Here is a 15,626-nt window from a genome sequence, read left to right as displayed (position 1 = left end):
TAAGATTTTTCTAACATTCCCTACTTCTAATTATACTTTTAAACTGATGAAATTAAAAAAAATGCACCGACCGGGAATCGAACCCGGGTCAAAGCGATGGCAACGCTCTATTCTACCACTAAACCATCGGTGCTTACAGTGAAATGAATGATTATAAGGTATTCAAATAACTGAAACATTTATTTAAATTTATTTTACAATTTAAAGTCAAATTATTGTTTTATGAAATCATATTAAAAATAAAAAACAGTAATATTATTTTATATTTATATCTTTATTGTGAATTTATCTCCAAAAAATAATCAAAATTAAATTTTATGGCAAATATATATATATATTTATATTAAATTATTAACAATCTAATAAGTTATTTATAAATGTCACCTCGCAAATAATATAAAAGGAGTAGATCAAGGTCCATAAAAAAAGATTAAAAAAAGGATAAAGAATCAAAAAGCCGAAGCAAAAGAGCTTACTCTTCTTCAGCAGAAAGAAAGAAAAAGCGTTCTAAAAGCCCTTAAAAACATCAAAAGCATAGAAGCAGAAGTAGAACAAAAGATTCAAAAAAATACAAAAATAAAATGTCTTCTCACTCTAGGTCTTCATCATCTAACTCGAGCTCTAATTCTTACTCGAGAGATAGTAAAAGAGATAGAAGCAAGGAAAGAAAAAAGAAAAGAGTGTATCCTTCTTCTTCATCTTCCTCCTCATCTAAATCACGTGAATAAAAATAAAAAAGAATATCTCCTAATTCTAAGGGCTCAAGCTTATAAAAAAAACAAGAGGATCAAGTTTAAAGAAAAAGATTTACTCTTAATGCTTCTTCATTGACAAATATTTTAAAAGATTAAATAAGAACAAATATTAGGCTTGATAATTAAGAAATAAAAAATGCAAACAATAAATTAAATTAACTTGGCATGGATGCTTAAGCCAAAAATTTGGCAGAAGTACTTTGCAAGAAATCTGATGATCTAGTTAAAGAATAGTAAAAGAAACTCAAGTTTATTTGTGGCTATATGTCATGTGGGCTAGGATTTTAGGATCAAAGGGAATTAAATAAACATATTGAATGGCATAAACAATAATAAAAAGAGCAGTAATTTTTGTAAGGAATAAAACCAAGCTAATTAGTTTATTAAGAAATACCAAAATAGTATTGATATATTTTAATAAAAAGATGATAGATAAACAAGCAAACAATATTGAATTTTAAAAATATATTCATAATTCATTTATTTATTTATTTTAATGACTGTCTTAGACATATTTTTTTAAAAGTATTCAATTTATTTTTAAAATACATGCTATGTATTTAATTACAAAATAAATAAATAATATTTTTATTTATCATTTAGTTACTTTAAATTAATTAATTTAATATCAATTTTATACTAACCACTATCAATTTTTTATTCTAATTTATAACAAACCTTAAAATATAAATAAATATCTAAAATGGTATCAATTAATATCAAAAAAAATATTTATTTCTTAATATATTAATTCTATTTTTTAAGTATTTTTATTTTTTATGCATTATGGATCTTTAATTGCTTATTTTAATATTTAAATACTAAAAATAATTGAAAATAAGATATTAAATATAGCATTAATTTTAAATGAATCACAATAAGCATATTAAAAATTGATTGATTTAATAGATAGATATATACAGATATAAGTTATTTTAGATTTTTCTTTTACGTTATCTCAAATTGATAAGAAAGATATTAATAAGATTTTACTAGTTAATGTAAATTGCATTTTTGAATAGTAATACTTACAAGAACTAAAAATTAATTAAATATTTAAACAATTTAATAGAAACTTTTTAATAAGTAGAGGTTTTAAAAAATGGATTTATAGGAAATAGATTTATTTTCTTCTTAATTTTCTTTTACAGTTGGAAAATCAAGTAATCATACTAAAAAAGGAACAAAACAGGGTGTTTTTTTATCACTAATAGTTTTTTTCTTCGCAATAGGTTATTTCTCTTACCTACTCTACTAATTTGTAAATAACTAAATTGATCCAAATTATAAATCATAAAATTTTATCACAGAAGAGGAGATTGATATTAATTTAAGCTCTGATCTAATCGGATTTAGATTCGAATATGATACAAATTAGGATATAGAAAATTTATAAGCCTAGTAGAATTAAACATATTTAGTTTTTTATGCCTACTTTTACAATATTAATGGTACCTCTTTAACTTAAACATAACTTAACATCATATAATGTACTAATCCTTAATTAGCTGGATTTTATTGTTTAGACTTTTCTCCAGTTTAAAACAACACTCTTACTTTAAGTACAAAAGATAATTTTTAATCTTAAATATTCATTTATACATATGGTTGCCTTGACTTAGATTTTAACAAAAATTCAACTCCAAGCAACTGTGCTAATCAAACAGATATAAATAATATTGTAAATGGTTAAAATGCAGGTTTTAGACTAAAAATGTTTACATCTTAGTTTAATACTTAAACAAAATAGATTTAAGTTAATTATCGAAATTATTTTACTTATGCTATTGGAAATTCCATTTCGTATACAACTCTAAAAGCTTAAAAATAAGTCACTTCTGTAAAGGAAGGATTTTTTATTTAATCTTCTTCCAATTATTCATCTCCAATAGCCTACGAGACTTCGAATTAGCTTTGGGACAGGGAATATTTTATAAGTTAGATTAATTAGAGCGGATATGGTATGATAGAGTTAATCATGGATGAAATTGTATAATAGGTTTAAATTTAATATCCTACTATTCCTTAAATGCTCGCTTTAGTAAATAGCACACTTTCTCTATTAATGATACTGGGATTTATAGGAAGAAGATTTTCCTGGAGTAAAATAAAAAATGATTTATTTTTAATGCTGCTACAAAATTTCTACCAATAAAAATATATGCAAATCTTAGAATCTAACTAGTTACTAGAATAAAAAGATGATGTATTTATTTAATCAAATTAGTATTAATAAAGTGATGATATCTCAAATAAGTCTAAATTCTAAAATGATTAATCAGATATTTTTTAAAATTAATTAGAAGAGAATTAAAATAGATAAATAATATTTCCAAATCTTGAATTTAAAAGTAAATAAGTTCTGGACCAAATAAAATCTTAAAATGGTCATAACTATGAGAATAAAGAATAACTAAATACTGGATAATTATTGACTAATAGATAAATGGAGGAATAATGTTAGGAGTAGATAACTTTGTAAAACACGAGCCTTGAAAAAAAAATAATAAAAGAACTTGATTAAAACAATTAAAATTTAAGCTATAAAATCAAAAGTTCATTTATTTAAGAATAATTTGCTTAAGCTTAATCAAATTATAAGCTAATCAAACCTTAGACTGAAGAAATATAGGTTAAAAATCAGATTTATTCAAGTTTTTCTGGGAAAAAAGCAAATGGTCTTAAAAATATTTCATTAAATCAGAATGATAAATAATTAAAAAATTTATCATAATTAAAAGCTTCTCTAAGTAGCAAAGTTTCAGAAAAAATATCTTCAATCCTATTTAAATTGAAGTACTTTATCTTATTTTTATTTAGAATATGGTCAATTTAAATATTTTTTAAAAATAGATTTTTCAATAAGAAAGAATACGATTCATCTAAAGGTCTAGATAAACTCTAAAAAAGAGCTATAGAAAAATAATTATCAAAAGATTTAAATATATTTGAATTCTACAAAGATATAATTTTTTTGAAAAAGGCTGTTATGATTTTATTTACGAGTGAATAATTGGCTACACTCAGAATTATAGGTTGCTCTTCAAATTTCTTAGATGAATCAAAACATCAGCAGACCATCATGGATACCATAAAAAATAAAAGTAATAAGTGCTTGAGCTATTATAATTTATTTATTTATTTATTTATTTTAAAACAAACAGGTAACTACTTTTAAGAGCAGTATAAAATTTTATAGTCTGAAAATCTTTAATTCGAAAAAATTGCACAATTTATACAAAAAAGTAAAAAAAATGAACCATTAACTGAAATAGACAAAAGATTGTTGTCCTCAATTTGTATCTGAAATCAATAAAAATATTATTATTTATTTGAATTATACTTAACCATGTATTAATATACAATTAATTTAATAAATATAATAATTATTTATCTAAAATATAATATATCTTAATGTATATACTTAAAATAGAAAAAAAATACTTACACAATATTTTAATTTTAAAAATGTTTTGAGATTTTATAGAAATTTTGAAGTGCTTGATAAAACCAAAAATTTTAATTGTTATTACAATATATAATCTATAAATAAATTTATGTAATTGAATTATTTTAAAAAAGAAAAGATTAAAGATGAAAAATAAATCCAAATTTAAAAAAAATGTTTAAATAAAATTAATTTCTGAAAAAAAAATTATTATTAGAATTTCTTCAATTTTTGCTTTCTTGCTTTTTTAAATCAATTTATTTGATTATATGATCATATTTTTGTTAATATTCTTTTACTTTTTCCTAGTCTTGCAGATCAGAATAACATTATATGACTTCTTTAATTGAATTAGCTATCTCTAAGTGATCTTTTTCATAAATTGATTAATTTATTTTTAATGATTTTAAGAAAAAGGTCAAAGAAGTTTTATAATTTTAGATACTTCTGTAAAACTCTCCTAGATTGTCTAGTGAAATTACTATGTCAGGATGATTTTTTTTAAATATCTTTTCTCTCATTTTGAGAGACTCAAGTAAATATTTTTCTGCATTTTTTTAATCCTAAAGATCTTGATAGCATACGCCTACTCTATCTAATGACGTTGCAATCGAAGGATGGTCTTTTTTATATATTCTCTTTCTCATTTATAAAGAACTCATTAAGTTTTTTAATGCCTAGTTTTTATCTCCCATCTTTAAATAACAACTTCCAATATTGTTTAACGACGTAGCTACGCTTTCATTGTCTCCTTAGTATAATTTTTTGTCCATTTCTAGTGATTCTTCTAAATATTTTAAAGCTTTTTCACATTCTTTAAGTCCCAAATAACAGAATCCCACATTATTTAATGAGGCAGATACATGAGGATTTGCATTTTAAAAATTAATTTTTCTAATCTGAAGTGACTCTAAATAATATCCAAGAGCTTATTAATTGTCATCTGTATCAGAATAATATGATGCTATTCCATCTAGAGATAATGCAATCTAAATATGATTTTCTGGGTAAATTAATCTTTTTATTTTTAGAGACTCTTTGAAATACTCTAAAGCTTTATCATTTTATCCATTTTATGTATAACAAGACCCAATATTATGTAAAGATTAAGCTATTTCTTGATGATTTTCTGAATAAATTCTTTTTTTTATTTCTAAGGATTTCAAAAGATGATTCAAAGCAATATCATAATCAGCAATATTTAAATAGCATAAACCTATGTTATTAAGAGTAGAAGCAACTAATGGATGATCTTCTTTATGAATTACCCTTATCATTTCAAGGCTTTCATTCAAATATTATAACGCTAATTCAAAACAACTTATATCCTTATAGTACATTCCAATATTGTTCAGAGACTAGGCTATTTCTGGGTGACTTCCTTTATATATTTATCTTCTCATAAATAGAGACTTTTCATAATAATCTAAAGCATTTCTATAATCATAAAGACTGTAATAGCAAGCTCCAATATTATTTAAAACTGTAGCAATACTTGAATTGTTTCCTTTATAAACATGCTTGCTCATTTAATAAGACTACAAGAAATATTAAAGAGCTTTTTATTAATCGTTTAATTCTCTATAGCACACACCAACATTACTAAGAGAAACAGCTACATTTATATGATTACCTTTAAAAAGCTATTATGTAAGCTTAAGTGATTTTAATTAGTACTTTAATGCTTATTAAAATTGTTTAAATTCTAGATACCTCTATCCCAAGTTATTAAAAGATTTTGCTATTGAACTTAAGTCATTCTTAAAAAATGTTTTTTTCTATAAAAGACATTCAAGTTAGCATTTTAGAGCTTTTTTACTATCTCCTAAATCGGAGAAGCATTCACTAATATCTTCTTGCGCTTTGACCATCTTTTTTAAAATTTATTTTAAAGCAATTTCATTTTCCTCTATTTGTAAGAAATACTAATATATTTCATAGGTCTTCTAGTTATAATAAAGCATTAGGTCTAAGAAATACGTTATGTTTTTATTATCATCATAAGGAAATAACTTCAAAATGTATTTGATTTTCTGTAAATATTCTTGTAGAAATTCCTAACAATTACACTCGATTAGCAATTTTAAAAATTCTTCATGCAACTCCAAGCAGCTTTTTCTTTAGTCTTTTTAGTTTTAAATCATTTTTTGTTGTACTATTTGATTAAATTTTAGTACTAAAAATTCATCTTCCTATTTTTTATATTATTTCAAAACAACCTCAAACGTTTTTCCAAGTGAGTATACATCAGACTTAAAATCAATATTAGGATCATCTATAAGCTATTCAGGTGATGCATAACTAAAAGTGCCACCTTTGATATTAATTTTTGAATTATCTTTTTTGATAGAAGAAATGCCAAAATCTGTAAAAACATAGTTATCTGATTTTGAAACTAGAATATTTTATGGCTTTATATCAAGATGCAAAATATTATAAATCCTAAACTAAATTAATCCATCTAATAAATCAAATATAATGCGAAGTAGCTTCATTTAATTAAACTCCTCCTTTTGTTATTCTATCAAAAATAACTCATCTTTTAAACTATATTTGCACTTCTCTAATACAAAAATGTGGATATTTTTACTAACTTAAATAACTTCTATGAATTTAATTACATTTATATTCTTTTCAAAAAGTTTCATAATACTTATTTCACTTTGAATTTCTTAATCATTCAGATCAAAGATGATCTTAAATATAAAATCTTCATAAACACCAACTTGCTTTATTTTAAATCCCTCAAAAATTATTCCTTCTCCACCTTTTGCCAAATATTAGCATAAATAATAATACTTTCTTTAAAGAGCCTCAAATATGACATCCTATACTAATTAGAATTACCTAAAATGCTAATAATCCGAACACTCCATAGAATTTTAACAATTTTGACATTTGTAACATCTTATCAAATTGATATCTTTCCCTTCATTTATTTAAATAAAGTATTGTTTGTCCCAAATCTTAATTTCTTTTTGAATCAATTATTTTATTTATTACTCAACTATGTTATAGTTTTCTTTTTACAATATTAATGTATGAATATTTTCTGTCACCTTAATTTCTTTAATCAATTTAGTTAATTTCAATTATTCTAATTATTTTATTATTTTAATTTCTTATTGATTTTCAGTCTAATTAATCAAAATAAAGTATTCAGGCTAATGATTCTTGTAAAATCCCTAAAATAAATCTTGTTTATTTTGTGATTTTAAGAATTCCATCAAATAGCAATTCTATTTCTCTAAAACATCTAAAATGATATTTTTTTACTCTATAAAATTTTAGCTTAAAGTCTTATTTGAATTTTTTTCATCAAATAGTTTTATACTCCATTCTCTTGGCTTAGATGTAATTGGTATATTTTCTTCATTTAGTTCTCCTACAACAATTTTAGCTTAATTTTCATAGTCATACGGATTAAATTATTCAAATTAACAATCACTTGCTTGACTTTTTGAAGTAATTTAATTCCTTTTAGCATCTTATTATTCATTAAATTTAAGATTATTACACTGATTATCTTCTATGATTTAAGATTTCTATTCTTCCTTATTTTAATCTTAATTTTCAAGAGATTATTAATAATTAGTGCTTAGAGTTTCAAATTTTTTGCTTTCAATAAAAGTATCTGCTTTATTTTTATCTGACTTTTTTATGGTTAAATCATTTATATTCTTCATAGTATAATTTTCTCTTTCTTTTTGAATTTTCGTTTTATTTTCAGATGATTAAAAGCAAGGCTCTTCCATTTCTTCTTGATTTGATTCAAACGACAAATCATCTAACTAAAAAGTAAATTTAAACTATTTTTGATGCTTTTAAGATTTCTTTTTAATTTTTTACCTTAAAATTTTTGGATTTATAATACTTTATTTTTTATATTTGCTTTTCATTTTTTTTTTGTTTGTTTTCGAAAGTATTTAAAGATTAACTTACTTTAAATTATTTAATGAAAAAAGATATGCATTTTTTTATTGTTGTAAAGAAAATGAAACAAAATATGATTATTATATTAATATATTGTAATACACTCTATATCCTCACAAATTAATAATTTTGTAAAAGTAAAAAATTTTCCCCTCTTAAATTGCTTAAAAGAAAGACAAAAGAATAAAAAGAGATAATATTAAAAATAGTGATAATAATGGATTTGTAGTATATTGATTTCTTTTCATCTCCTTTTTCTTTTACAGTAGGCTAATCTAGCAGATAAACAAAAAAAGGGACTATACAAGGAGCTATTTTATCAGCTTTTGTTTTTATCTTCGCAATAGGTTATTTCTCATACTTATTCCACTAGTTTGTAAATAATTAAATTGAACCAAATTACAAATCTCAAAGCTTCATAACAGAAGAGAGGATTGATATAGATTTAAGTTCTGATTTGCTTGGATTCAGATTCGAATATAAAACGAATAAAGATTTATAAATTTTATAAGCATCATAGAATTAAACATATTTGGTTTTTTATGCCTACTTTTACTATGTAAATGGTACCTCTTTAACTTAAACATAACTCAACATCATATAATGCACTAATCCTTAATTAGCTGGATTTTATTGTTTAGACTTTTCACCTGTTTAAAATTACACTCTAACTTTAAGTACAAAAGAAAATTTATAATCTTAAATATATATTTATACTTATGGTTGTCTTGACATAGACTTTAATAAAAATTCTACTCCAAATAACTGCGCAAATTAAACAGAAATCAATAAAATTGTTAATGGCCTAGAAGCTGGTTTCAGATTTAAACTATTTACTTCTTAGTTTAATACACAAACAAAGTAGATTTAAGTTAATTATAGAAATTATTATGCTTATTCTTTAGGAAAATACATTACTTATACATCTTTAAAAGCATAAAAGCAAATTACTACTGTAAAGTAAGGATTATTTGTTTAAGATTAATCTAACTACTCATCACCTATTTCTTATGAGAAAGAAAATCAACTTTGGGATAGGGAGTACACAATAAACAATATTAATTAGAGTGGCTATGGTATGTTTGAATTAATTATGAATGAGATCGTAGAATAAGTTGAAATTCAATACCCTACGATTCCTTCAATATTGGCATTAGTAAATAGCACAATATCTCTTTTAATGATACTAGGATATATCGGAAGAAGGTTTTCAGAAGGCAAAATAAAAAATGATTTATTTTTAATGCTGTTATAAAATGTCTATTAAGAAAAATATTTATAAATTTTAAAGTGCAACTAATTATTAGAATAAAATATTGACTCTCGTTAAGAATTAGCATAATAATAGCAATAAAAATAATCTTAGTAATAATAAAATTAAGTAAATTTAATCTAATCTAAATTTAAAAATGATTAATCAGGAGTGTTTTAAGAGTAACTTGATGAAAGCTAAAGCTAAAATAAATAAATTACACTTCGAAACATTGAATTTAGGAATAAATAATTTCTTGATTAATAAAATAAATAATAAGTATATAAACAAGAAAACAAGTAGCAGCATAAAACACAATAGCTATCATTAAGTAAATAAATAGAAAAAATAAGCTAAGAATTAATTTTTTAATAAAATGTAGGTCTTGATTAAAAAATTTCGAAAAATATTGATTTTAGTGTTTAAAGCCCAAATCATTAAATGAAAACTGCTTTTTTTAAATAGCAAATAATTGAGGATTAATCTAATTATAAATTAATTAAGTCTTTGGCTGAAGAAAAATAGACAAAAAATATAATTAAAAAAGAATTTTCCAAAAAATTAAAAATATCAAATACAAATATAATGTTAAATCAAAATGGCAAGCAACATTCAAATAACTTTTAATAGTTAAAAAAATCATTAAATTATGAATTTTCAGAAAAATTATAATCTATTCTATTTAAATTTAGGTAATTTGCTTTTTTTGCTAAATCATTCAAAAAATTTTTTATTATTAAAATATTATTTAGATTTTTTTGTAAGAAAGAGTATTTATTATCTAAAGGCTTAGATTATTAACAAAAAAAAATAATAGAAAAGCAGATATCAAAAGATTTAAATATCTTCGAATTCTACAAAGATATTTTATTTTTGAAGAAGGCTGTAATGATTTTATTAAGTAGTGAGCAATTAGCAGTCATGAAGATTATAGGTTGCTCTTCAAATTTCTTAGAGCAACCTAAAACGTTAATCAACAAGGATAATTAATTAAATAATACAGGTAAACAAATAAATTTCTTTTATATTATTTATTTTATAAAATTAATAATAGGATAATTAAATTACTTCTAAGAATAATATAAATAATTTGAGTCTGAAAATCTGTAATTTGAAAAAATTGAACAATTTATTAAGAGATGTTAATAAAATAGTTCTTTAACTGAAATAGATCAAAGATTATTATCATCTATTTGTATCTGATGTTTTACAAAAACAAAAATTAAATAACAATTAATAAAAAAAATAAATTATTTTTAATTTAATTAACTGATTTTGAAGAGAAAAATTAGTTTAATTTAATTTTCAAGGAATAAATATTTAATTTTATTGATATTGGAGTTTAATGACAAGTTTTAATAAAGATAAATACTGGTTTATTCAATATATTTTTAGATTAATAAAATATTTTTAATTTTTTTTATTAACCATGAAAGTTTCTAAAATATATTATTTATTGAAATATTTTATTCATTTGTATTTATTTAATTCAGAAAATTTTAATTATAATAATAGATATTCATTATATTGTGATAGATCAATTTATATAATGAGGGTTTTTTAAAAAAATGAAATAAATGTACACTTCTATTTTTTTATTCTAAGTAAAAATAATTTGGAAATTATTTTTTTTGATTATTAAATAATAAATATTTTATTTTAAAATAATTAAGTATTTAATATTATAAATTAAAAATTTAATATCTGAAATTTTATATTTATATTAAAAAACCATAAAACAAATATTTTAGAATAAAAATTAAAATAAAATTATTTAATTAATCTACTATTAAGCAAATCAGGAATTTAATTCTTACTTTTCCACATCCACTACAATTTAATACCTTGCATTGCTGTTATATATCTGAGTTAACTACTTCAATTAATCATCTAAATAATTTATTAATCTAAGTAAATTAATTATCAAATATTCAAAATGTTTATAACAATGATTTATCTGTTTAATTTATTATTCCTAACAATACTAATCTCCATTGAAATAATTTTATTTTATTCACTGCCTAAAAATTATTTTTTAATAGAATGTCTTTATTCTTCAGAATTGGTATTTGATGATAAATTTTGAGTTTGGTTAATACAATTACAGTTTAAGTTAACTTCATTTTATTTAAGTTAAGATAAGAAAATAGATTGAAATTAAGTTTACATAACCTAATTTTTATGTTTCTTTATTATCTCCTTTTAATTTTGGAAAATCATATTTATTTATTTTAAGATAATATCTGTGATATGATAGAGGAATTTCTTCTTCTAATGCACTTATATATTGATAGTTTTTTTACACTTTATTTTTTACTTTTGAAATTAATATTATATATTCAAAAGAAACAGATTTAATCAAATTTATCATTTATTAAAGAATTACTTAATTTTAAAGAAAAAATCAAGCAAATTGAATCATTTAATTAAAAATTATTCTTTTATTTAGCTAATTTAATTAAAAAAAATAATTCATAAGATTAACTAATAAAATCAGAAAATTTCTTGATATTTTTGCAAAATTGTAATATCCTTAACCGATTCAGAAAATAATTATTTGGCATATTTATTATAGATCTTGATTTTATAACCCCTTAGTTTTTTAATTGAAATAATTTGAATTTGTTTGGTTATGTTTTGCTTTTTTAGTATTATTTTTGGAATGAATCAGACATTGCCATATAGTTAATTGCATAATTATTATTTATTTATTAAAGTGATATTTTAAAAAACTCTAAAAATAAATCAAATGAAAGAAAATTAAATTAAAATCTTAAGGTGTCGAAATGAAATAGGTAGGTTTCTATAGGATTGAAAATAAATTAAATGTCCATAAAATGAAAAATAAGGTAGGTATCGATAGAATTGTACTTGATACTTTTTCCTGAGCTATAACTATAATACTGTTCATCATATTGAGAATACAGAAAGACTAAACTTTTTACTATCAAAAATTTGTTTTTAATTAATATCAATTTATTTAGAAATCAAAGAATTAGAGGTTATCTATGAAAATAGAATAGATAAATTAGTAGTTAATAAAGTAATAAAAGATTAGAATGTTACTTTAATATCATAATTTTTATTTTTTTACCTCATCTCAACAGGTTTTTATTGCTACAGCATTAAACAAGGTGACAATAATATAGCATTCATTATATTTTTTTACTCAAAAATATAATAAAGGTGATTATAAAAAATGTACTTTTATGAATTTTTAATGTAAATAAATTAATTAATTGGTCTTTAAATCTATTAGTTAATATGCAAAACAAACTTAAAAAATATTAATATTATCTTTTTGTAAAATTTAAAATAAATTTATTATAATATCTTATTTTTAGTAAAAGTAAATTTTTATTACATTTAAATTTATAACTAACATTACTTTAGAACATTAATCTACTCTTAATATATTTATCTATACAGTAATAATTTATTTTATCAAAATATTGAATATGATCTTTAGTTTCTTTAATGTATGAAAATTTTTAATTAAATAATTATTGATAACTCATAATTATTTAGAATAGCTATTTTATTTTATTATAATCTAATAAAGGTTTAGTTATGTTAAATTCATGCCAGCTTTCTATTTTTTTGATAGATTATATGATTTTGATAATTAAATTATTTATAAAATTCAAAAATCTAGTTTTTAGCAAGCATATTAATATTATTTACAAATAACTCATTCAGTAAAAAAATTAATATAAAAAAAAGAAAGACAAAAGGATAAAAAGAAATAATATTAAAAATAGTCATAATAATGAATTTGTAGCATATTGATTTATTTTCATCTCCTTTTTCTTTTACAGTAGGCAATTCTAGCAGCAGACAAACCAAAAAAGGGACTATAAAAGGAGCTATATTATCAACTATTGTTTTTATCTTCGCAATAGGTTATTTCTCTTACTTATATTACCAGTTTGTAAATAATTAGATTGACCCAAATTACAAATCTCAAAGTGTCATAACAGAAGAGAGGATTGATATAGATTTAAGTTCTGATTTGCTAGGATTTAGATTCGAATATGATACTAATTAAGATATATAAAATTTATAGGCATCATAGAATTAAACATATTTAGTTTTTTATGCCTACTTTTACTATATAAATGGCACCTTTGAAACTTAAACTTAACTTAAAATCATATAATGTACTAATCCTTAATTAGCTGGATTTTATTGTTTAGATTTTTCTCCAGTTTAAAACTACACTTTAACTTTAAGTACAAAAGAAAATTACTAATCTTAAGTATTCATTTATACTTATGGTTGTCTTGACTTAGATTTTAATAAAAACTCTATCCCAAATAACTGTGCTAATCAAACAGAAATCAATAATATTGTTAATGGTGAAAATGCTGGTTTCAGATTTAAACTATTTACTTCTTAGTTTAATACATAAACAAAGTAGATTTAAGTTAATTATAGAAATGATTTTGTTTATGCTTTAGGAAATTGCATCTCTTATACAACTTTTAAAACATAAAAGCAAATCACTTCTGTAAAGTAAGGATTTTTTATTTAAGACTAATCTAACTACTCATCACCTATTGCTTATGAGAAAGAAAACCAACTTTGGGATAGGGAATACTCAATAAGCAATATTAATTAGAGTGGTTATGGTATGCTTGAATTAATTATGAATGAGATTGTAGAATAAGTTGAAATTCAATACCCTACGATTCCTTCAATATTAGCTTTAGTAAATAGCACAATATCTCTTTTAATGATACTAGGATATATTGGAAGAAGATTTTCATAAAATAAAATAAAAAATGATTTATTTTTAATGTTGCTATAAAATGTCTTCTAATAAAAATATTTATAAATTTTAAAGTGCAACTAATTATTAGAATAAAATATGGACTATTGTTAAGAATTAGCATAATAATAGCAATAAAAATAATCTTAATAAAATTAAATATAATAATAAGAATAATAAAATTAAATAATTTTAAGTTAATCTAAATTTAAAAATGATGAATCAGTGGTTTTTTAAGAGTAACTTGATGAAAGCTTAAGCTAAAATAAATAAATTATATTTCCATACATTGAATTTAGGAATAAATAAATTCTTGATTAATAAAATAAATATTAAGAATAAAAACCTAAAAACAAGAATCAGCATGCTACAGAGCTATCATCAAGTAAATAAATGGATGAATTAAGCTAAGAATTTATTTTTTAATAAAATGCAAGTCTTGATAAAAAAATAACGAAAAATCTTGATTTTAGTTTTCTAAGCTAAAATCATTAAATGAAAAATAGTTTTTTTTAATAGAAACTGGTTTAGGATTAATCTAATTATAAATTAATTAAGTCTTTGGCTGATGAAATATACAAAAACAATATAATTAAAAAAGAATTTTGCAAAAAGTAAGAGGTACAAAATACAAATATAATATTAAATCAAAATGGTAAACAATATTCAAATAATTTTCAATAGTTAAAAAAATCATTAAATTATGAATTTTCGGAAAAATTATAATCTATCCTATTTAGATTTAGGTAATTTATTTTATTTTGCTAGATCATTCAATAGATTTTTATTATGAAATATTAATTAGATTTTTTGATAAGAAGAAGTATTTATCATCTAAAGGCTTAGATTATTAACAAAAAATAATTATAGAAAAGCAGCTATCAAAAGATTTAAATATCTTTGAATTCTACAAAGATATTTTATTTTTGAAGAAGGCTGTAATGATTTTATTAAGTAGTGAGCAATTAGCAGTCATGAAGATTATAGGCTGCTCTTCAAATTTCTTAGAGAAATCCTAAACATTAATCAACAAGGATAATTTCCTTAAAAATAAAGGTAAACAATAATATGAATTTATTTTATTTTAAATTATTTTTATATAATAATAGGATCATTAAATTACTTCGAAGAATAATATAATATATTTGAGTCTGAAAATCTGTAGTTTGAAAAAATTGAACAATTTATTAAGAGATGCTAATAAAATACTTCTTTAACTGAAATAGATAAAAGATTATTGTCATCAATTTGTATCTGATTTTCTCCAAAAAAATAAATTAAATAGCAATTATTAAAAAAAATAAATTATTTTTGATTTAAGTAACTGATTTTTGAAGATAAAATTATTTTTAATTTAATTAACCAATCAATTTTTGAAGATAATAATTATTTTAATTTAATTTTCAAGCAATATTAATAATTAATTATATCGATACTTGGAGTTAATGACAAATTAAATAACCTGGT

The 15,626-nt window shown here is 21.3% G+C and overlaps 5 protein-coding genes across 5 annotated transcripts; 4 read left to right on the top strand and 1 right to left on the bottom strand. All coding sequences in view use genetic code 6, as the record gives it.

Moving 5' to 3' along the window:
* Nucleotides 1–278: 278 nt before the first annotated feature.
* Nucleotides 279–1,163, top strand: TTHERM_00784790 (zinc finger, C2H2 type family protein, putative; the record flags this gene model as incomplete). Its single annotated transcript, XM_001011535.2, has 1 exon — nucleotides 279–1,163. The coding sequence occupies exon 1, from the start codon at nucleotides 318–320 to the stop codon at nucleotides 1,161–1,163; it is 846 nt and encodes a 281-aa protein (XP_001011535.2). The 5' UTR covers nucleotides 279–317.
* Nucleotides 1,164–1,857: 694 nt separating this feature from the next.
* TTHERM_00784800 (AMP-binding enzyme family protein) lies at nucleotides 1,858–4,062 on the top strand (the record flags this gene model as incomplete). Its single annotated transcript, XM_001011536.2, has 3 exons — nucleotides 1,858–3,551; nucleotides 3,609–3,859; nucleotides 3,920–4,062. 3 exons carry the CDS (start codon nucleotides 1,858–1,860, stop codon nucleotides 4,060–4,062), a joined length of 2,088 nt encoding a protein of 695 aa, XP_001011536.2.
* Nucleotides 4,063–4,427: 365 nt separating this feature from the next.
* TTHERM_000391241 (tetratricopeptide repeat protein) lies at nucleotides 4,428–7,958 on the bottom strand (the record flags this gene model as incomplete). The annotated part of the gene is made up of 1 exon (XM_012796525.1): nucleotides 4,428–7,958. The coding sequence occupies one exon, from the start codon at nucleotides 7,956–7,958 to the stop codon at nucleotides 4,428–4,430; it is 3,531 nt and encodes a 1,176-aa protein (XP_012651979.1).
* Nucleotides 7,959–8,353: 395 nt separating this feature from the next.
* TTHERM_000391230 (AMP-binding enzyme family protein) lies at nucleotides 8,354–10,591 on the top strand (the record flags this gene model as incomplete). Its single annotated transcript, XM_012796524.1, has 4 exons — nucleotides 8,354–9,719; nucleotides 9,771–10,080; nucleotides 10,141–10,391; nucleotides 10,443–10,591. 4 exons carry the CDS (start codon nucleotides 8,354–8,356, stop codon nucleotides 10,589–10,591), a joined length of 2,076 nt encoding a protein of 691 aa, XP_012651978.1.
* A 2,494-nt stretch (nucleotides 10,592–13,085) lies between these two features.
* On the top strand, nucleotides 13,086–15,417 carry TTHERM_00391220 (AMP-binding enzyme family protein; the record flags this gene model as incomplete). The annotated part of the gene is made up of 3 exons (XM_001011797.2): nucleotides 13,086–14,905; nucleotides 14,965–15,215; nucleotides 15,269–15,417. The coding sequence occupies exons 1-3, from the start codon at nucleotides 13,158–13,160 to the stop codon at nucleotides 15,415–15,417; spliced, it is 2,148 nt and encodes a 715-aa protein (XP_001011797.2). The 5' UTR covers nucleotides 13,086–13,157.
* Nucleotides 15,418–15,626: the final 209 nt, after the last annotated feature.

Source organism: Tetrahymena thermophila, assembly GCF_000189635.1.
Source record: "Tetrahymena thermophila SB210 genomic scaffold scf_8254719, whole genome shotgun sequence".
NCBI lineage: Eukaryota > Ciliophora > Oligohymenophorea > Hymenostomatida > Tetrahymenidae > Tetrahymena > Tetrahymena thermophila.
The sequence above is the reverse complement of the archived record's forward strand: the minus strand, read 5'-3'. Positions and strand labels throughout refer to the sequence as shown.